The sequence below is a fragment of the Vicia villosa genome, linkage group LG1, assembly GCF_029867415.1.
Source record: "Vicia villosa cultivar HV-30 ecotype Madison, WI linkage group LG1, Vvil1.0, whole genome shotgun sequence".
NCBI lineage: Eukaryota > Viridiplantae > Streptophyta > Magnoliopsida > Fabales > Fabaceae > Vicia > Vicia villosa.
In genome coordinates this window covers 13,853,315-13,861,256 of record NC_081180.1, presented here as the reverse complement: position 1 = coordinate 13,861,256, position 7,942 = coordinate 13,853,315, and the positions used below count along the sequence as shown (strand labels likewise).

At 27.2% G+C, this 7,942-nt stretch overlaps 1 protein-coding gene across 1 annotated transcript; it reads right to left on the bottom strand.

Annotated features, from left to right (window-relative positions):
- Positions 1–668: 668 nt before the first annotated feature.
- Positions 669–1,110, bottom strand: LOC131601361 (uncharacterized). The gene has a single exon (XM_058873158.1). The coding sequence runs from the start codon at positions 1,019–1,021 to the stop codon at positions 809–811; it is 213 nt and encodes a 70-aa protein (XP_058729141.1). The 5' UTR covers positions 1,022–1,110; the 3' UTR covers positions 669–808.
- Between the last annotated feature and the right edge of the window lie 6,832 nt (positions 1,111–7,942).

Genomic DNA, 7,942 nt, shown 5'->3' with positions numbered 1-7,942 from the left:
TAACTACTTAAAAATTTATTTAATTTTTTTCATTCAATTTAATAAATAATTAAAGATTTATATCAAGACAGTTTAATTAGCCGTTGTACATATAATCAGATTGACGCGTATTTAAATTTATTATATTTTATTTATTCTAATTTTGGATAATTTTATAGGGACTAAAAACATATTTAACTCTTATTTAATTATCCTTAACTATTTATCAATTTATTTTTTTCTTTCAAAATAAATATTTTAATTTTAAAAACATCAATTAAAATTCTTTTTATTAAAAAAAGACTTTTAAAAAGGAATAGATGGAGTAGAACTAGAAGCTTAACCTATTAGTCAATTAAAGGAACTTTCAATTTTTTTATTATAAAAACCATAAATTTTTATAATTAAACTATGTATATAGAAGGTCACTAATTTTAAAAAAAAAAAATCAATTTCTTAAATATAAAGCTTAATTTTTCTTTCAAAAAAAAAATTTTTAATAATAAAAAATATTATAAAAAAAAAGAGAGAAAAGTTGAATCTCAAATGATCCACATTTATCACAAGTCACTTTCACCAAATTGTTTTATCCCAAAAAGACAAGAAAAAAGACAGTACTGATTTCAAGCCTTCAACTTCCAACATCAAAATGCATATCAAAAACCAATAATCTTTTTCTGGATCTACAGTTCCACACAACCTTTGATTTGATTCAAAAGTACTAAAAATGGGACCAATTTTAAGGTACAAGTTAACCACATTGTACATGTTTTACCCATAATAACAAACATCAACATAATCCTAAACAACATTAATCAATAAGAACAAACTAAGCATTCTCATACAAAATTTCTAACCGTCTAGAACAAAGAGTACAGGAATATTTTCTCTTGATTTGAAAGCACATGGGTAAGAAACAGAGCTTGGTTTGAACCTCAACATCCATGGCTTCAACTTTGCCTCCACAGAAAGGACAAGAGCCAGGTGCTTGTTGTCTTCCTAGTTCCTTCTGTTCTCCTTCCCAAACGTAAGACAAGCGCATTTTTCTCTTGTTTTGCTCCGTTTTGATGATGTTTGTGTTGTGGGGACTGAAATGAGAAGAGGAAGAAGTGTCTTAATCTTGGTATGGGATTAAATGGGGTTCGGTTGGTTGTATTTATAGAGGGGCAACTTTGGTTGTTGTTGCACATTGTTTTGGATTTCTATGGGGTTAAAAAAGTAAATACATTAATATTTTTTGAAAAGAAAAAAAGTGCAATATACGTCTTGACTGTATTTTTTTAAATTTAATCATATTTTTTTATATAAATAATAATAAAATAATTTTAACATTGTACTTTTCATGAAAAAATTAAGTTTTTGAGTTAACCATTGTGTGATCTCGAAGTTTCTTTGAGAAATGTAAATTAAAAACGATGTATTTGGACTTGAATGATCTCAATTAAAAGGAGATTTTGAGGAGTTGTGATATACCGATGTCATATTATTAATAAAGATGTCATGCATTAGGAAAATGAAGATCAAAAAACTTTTAAAGTTTGTGAAATAAGTTGACTAAAAGTTCAATTTTAAAAATGAAAGAATTAACAGTTAATTTTAATAAATGAGGTAATTAAATGAATGGATCAAACTTTTTTAAAGATTTATAGAGGGATTGATTGCGAGAAAATGAGAATGGAGAAAGAGAAAATATAATATATATATATATATATATATATATATATATATATATATATATATATATATATATATATATATATATATATATATATATATATATATATATATATATATATATATATATATATATGTTATAAAATTAACCAAAAACAATATAGAGATGAAGTAGAGAAAGTAAGAGAGAAAGTGGTGTTCTATTATCTTCTTCAAGAAGTATTATTTACATTGCAAAGTGGACCTTATTTATAGGACATTAGGAAGGTGAAAAATCATAACCTTACTATACCACTTAATAGGGAATATGAAGATGAAAGATTAGAATACATATGGACATCCACAATAATATTTATTCATAACACTCCCCCTTGGATGTCCATTGAGGATATGCCTCGTTAAAACCTTACTAGAGAAAACCCAGTGGGAAAAATTCTAGTGAAGGAAAAAGAGTACAATATCCCTTGAATGTGAATTGCCTCGTTAAAAACCTTACCAGGAAAACCCAATGGCACAAAACCACGGTGAAGGAAAAAAGAGTGCAAAACATATGTATTTCTCCCCCTCACGCAGACATTTACATGTGAGACGATATTCTTTGTAGTCGTTGCTTAAAATGTCTTCTTCGAAGTGACTTCATGTAGTGGTAATAGTTATGCAGGATTTTATGAAGTTGTTTCCATGATTTGTTTCATAGATCTCCATGAAATGGTTGTACCATCACATGTAAATAAATAACCTCTTTCTGATCTACCATTGTGAGAATCTGACAAGTAACCTGCATCTCTAAGATAACGAAGTATATGTTTGACCGCTTTCCAATTTCTTCGTGTAGGTGAATAATTCTATCTTGCTAATAGATTGACCGCAAATGATATATCATGATGTGTATATTTAGCAACGTGCATTAGTACTCCAATTGCACTAAGATATGGTACTTCAGGACCAAGCAATTTTTTATCCTTTTCTCGAGGCCTTAAAAGATCTTTCTCCACATCTAATGATCTAACAAGCATATTTGAGTAGGCAATATGTGACATTTGTCCATATATAATCATTTCAACATTTTTCTATATAGCCTTCTTGATGTACAAATATTCTTTTGTCCACATGCTCAATTTGCAAACCTAGACATATTTTGTCTTTTCTAGGTCCTTCATCTCAAACTCTTTATTTAAGCAATTTATAGCTTTTGGAATTTCTTCAGGAGTTCCAATAATACTTATGTCATCCACATAGACAACTATTATTGCAAATATTTTTCCACATCATTTTATGAAAATACAAGGACAAATTGAGTTATTAGTATATTCATCATTTAGTAAATATTCATTGAGGCGATTATATCACATGCATCCATATTTTTTCAGCCCATAAAGAGACTTGTTCAATTAGTTTCACACCTTGAGGTGGTCGGACTACAGGTCCAAAAGTGAGTCACTTGTAAAGTGAGTTTAATTCTTCTTCAATTGAATATATTTATTTTGGCCAATTCTCACTTAGTCTACAATTTTTAATAGACTTTGACTCATGATCCTCGTTATCGTTGATCACTTTTAGCGCTATATTGTATACAAAGATATTGTCAATATTGACTTTATTTGGTTATCTCAATTTCGGTTCCATTCCATTTCATCCATGACATAATTTATCGAGATCTCTTTATTTCATATTTCAAGTACTTGATTTGTTCTTCTGGAACTGAAAATTAAATTAGATCAAAGTGCTTTTAGCATTTTCATATCCTCACTTGGGTCATTTTTAGTTTCTTTTCTTAGTAGAGGACTTTTAACATTGGAACCGACTTTCATACCACGCTTCAGGCGCATCAACAACTCATTTGCAATATTATATTATCCAATAGGAGAATCAACTTTGAGTGGAGTATTATCAGCTGATAATTTATTTCATAAACTTTGCAAATGAATAATATTTTGAACTTTTGGTTCATATTGATTTGTACGAGGATCAAGACAACAATTTATTTAAATTGTTCATTTGAACTTCTTGTTCATGATTTTAGTTGTTCATTTGAACTTCTTGTTCATGATTTCAGCTGCTTATTCCCTCCCCCTAATATTGGGAAAATTAATTTATCAAGTGATAATCAGCCTACTGGGCTGCAATCAAGTATTTGATTATTTTCTCAAAATATATCCTCAAAATTGAGAGTCATATTAATTATATTTTTCCAATATTCTTTCGTGACTCATCTTAATGTATTATATTGGAGCAATTGGAAGATACACAACACATCCAAATATTCACTTAGATGAGAAGTATAAGAATAAATTAGGGAGGACTAAGATATAGTATACTGTTGGCTTAATGCGAATAAATATCTTAATATCATACTTTGGGTGTTTCAAATATATAATTTAGAATTGATGATCTCATAAGTATCAACCATATAATTAACTTTAGACGTCTAAAGAATGGATCTTCGGGTCCATTTTCTTTTTATGAACATATATTACATGATATTTAATATCAATTTTAATAATATATGTGATACAGAAATTTCTAAAAAAATCTAGAAAATAAGATCTTAGTCTAATTAGTTGAGAAAATAATTTCACAAACTTTTGGTTGTGAGTAGAGACATATGCATGCTATTTTAGTCTATGCAACAATTCATATCATAAAAATGCAATTTCTCAAATTTTCATTTTCCTTTAGAAACACACAAAAATTTAATGGATTGAAGAAACTTCTGGTTCTTCAATACAAATTCTTCGCATCATATTATATCCAAGATGACCCAACCGGTTTTACCAACGGCACATTTAAGTAAACTACTGGTTTACAATAACATGTGCTTAAATTGTATAATATAAGTGTAGTACAAGCCCGAGGGAAAAATCGATACCTTTTCTATTATACATTTTATGTCCAAATTCATTTGTGTAATACAAAGATATTCAATACCTCCAGTATAATTCAAAACCAATATAATAGTATCTCATTATTAAACACTTTAATCAAATACATTCATATGAACATATGATCATATAATTATCAAACAGTTACCCCTTATAAAATTAAACATATTTAATCAAACAATATTATATCACTAAAATTATATCGTCATATAATTAATTTGATTCACTATCCTTCAGGGATGGATAAGTTCTTCAGGAACTATAAAAATAATTTGTTATAAACAATAATCTAAAAAATATATATAATCTTAAGTATTGAACGTTGAATTCTTCTGGAATTCATCAATTATTGATAAACACAATATTCGATTAAACTCAATCTTTGAACAATAATTTGGAGTTAGTTTAATAATCTTTAGTTCTACAAATATCACATCACAAACTATTTCCATAAACAATGGTCAATAAAAATTATTCTTTGAGCAATCCTTCAGGGATATGTTATTAGTATAGATGCAATCCTTCTAGGATTCAATAATATCATGATGAAATTCTTCTAATATTATAGATACAATATTTTAAGATGCGATAAATCCTTATTTTAAAACTTTAACTCTTCGGGAATTATATATCACAATTGATCTTCGTAGTGATAAAAAAAAAAATGTATGTGGGTAGTTCTTCAGGAACTCAATCACAATAGTTCTTCATGAACTCAATCACATTTTGTAGTTTTTCAGGAATTATATATCAAACTCAATATTATCCTTCTAGGATATTTGATATGTTCTTCAAGAACTATATAACAAACTTAATACTATCTTTAATGGATATTTGTTAAGTTCTTCAGGAACTATATAACAAACACGTTATTTTGTAATCATTTAGAGAATATTGATAATCTAATAAGATATAATATCAAAATTCAACACGGATAATGAGAAAGAAAAATAATAAAATAATTACCTAATATTACCTCTAACACTTAGGACTTCAAAATTTTTTTCTTCCAAGTTTGGTAGAGCTTCGTGCTGATAACGTGTTATAAAATTAACCAAAAACAATATAGAGATGAAGTAGAGAAAGTAAGAGAGAAAGTGGTGTTCTATTATCTTCTTCAAGAAGTATTATTTACATTGCAAAGTGGACCTTATTTATAGGACATTAGGAAGGTGAAAAATCATAACCTTACTATACCACTTAATAGGGAATATGAAGATGAAAGATTAGAATACATATGGACATCCACAATAATATTTATTCATAACAATATATATATATATATATATATATATATATATATATATATATATATATATATATATATATATATATATATATATATATATATATATATATATATATATATATATATATATATATATATATATATATATATATATAGGGGACGACTCAAGTGAGAACACTTGGTTATTATGAGAAATGAGAACAATCAATCACAACCATTAAATTTTGATTTTGTTGATTTTAATGGACTGGATTGGTTTTTCTTTCTACGTTGATTTAAAATAAATATTAAGGATCATAGAAAGAGAAACCAATCCAGTCCATTAAAATCAACAAAATCAAAATTTAATGGTTGTGATTCATTGTTCTCATTTCTCATAATAACCAAGTGTTCTCACTTGAGTCGTCCCCTTTATATATATATATATATATATATATATATATATATATATATATATATATATATATATATATATATATATATATATATATATATATATATATATATATATATATATATATATATATATATATATATATATATATATATATATTTTAAATTTATTTTACACAGTCAACTAAGGACTATTATATATTTTGTCAAATTCTATTGAAAATTTTAAATTACTTATATGACATGACATAATGATATATTTTTATTGAATAATAATGTAAAATTAGTTTATATTGACAGTGTATCTTCATTAAATTTATGGAAAAATTTGTAAGAGACGGCGTGAGAAAAGAGAAAAACTGTGATAAATAAATAAAATTTAAAGTATTGTTTTATATAAGAGAAAAATAAAATAAATAGAAAAAAAAAGAAATGTGAATTATTTTTGAAAGTACAAAAACTTCTTTAAAAATGTTGAATTAAATAGAATATATGGGCATAAATATAAAATTCTTAACAAAATCACATTTCTCATCACTTTTTTTCTCTTTTGAAGAAATTGTGAAAAATAGTGGGTCTCACTCTTTTTCTTCTAAATCAATCAAGAGAAATTCATCTCTCTTCTTTATTTATCTCCTAAATAAATCAAGAGTGAAATCCATTATCTCTTCCTTACTTCTATGTCATCTAACTATTGGTTCCTTATTTCTCTTAAAATAATCACACCTTTTAAAGAGTATTGTAAAATTATGCAATTATATATATAATAGTTTAAAAACCAAAAAATTATAGTTGAATAAAATGCTACATTTTTTTTTATATTTTGATTTTAGTCAACATTACAAATAGAAAATCAAATTGCATGCGGTCCATCCAGCTTAGACCCCATTTATTTTAGGTTGTTCAATAGTGGCAGCAAGAAGGGCCAATTCAAGTGTTTAAGTTCAAAATTTCAACAGCATTGTTTATAGGCAGCCATAAGAGTTAATGAGCTACTCTTGAAACAAAAATGTATTTTATCATTATTATTAGACAAGATGAGGAGTGAACAAAGTCACAATGACAACGCCCCGTATGATAAGATTAAGAAATAAAAACTAAAAAAGTGAATAAGACATCTAGATCTAGGAGTGGCAAACAGGCATGTCCGTCTCATTTAGGACCGTCTTGCAAAAGCTTGTAAAAAATGGGGTAGGGCTAAAGGGACAATGTAGAGGGTGTGGGTCTAAAATCTTGTCTCGTCCCATAGAAAAATAAGGATGGGACGGAAGAACATAGTAGAGGGTGCAAACTTACAACTATGGCTCGACCTGCAAAAAATACGGGAAAATGAGCATGTATAGCCGGTCGAACCCGTTTTGCCACATATATCTAGATCATTTAGATATGGGTTTAGGCCATTTGGATATGTGTGGCCTTATTACTTCACTACTACGAAAAACACATATAACAACAGCCACAAAAGATCTATAATGACGGTTGAACAACCATTGTTAGGTAGGGTGTGGTCGTAAGTGAATTATTTATAATCGCGGTCTATTGCCCGTGGTAGTAAACTGGATAGCGCGTTACATACAACCACAATTATATTAAACAACTGTTGTTGTATGCCTTTTAATAAAGTTAAAAAAACAGCATTAGAACAACCAAAAGAAGAACAAGAACAAGAACAACAATATGAACAACAAAAAGAAGAAGAAGAAGAAGAAGAAGAAGAAAAAGAAAAAAGAACAATAATAACAACAACAAGAAGAAGAAAAACAAC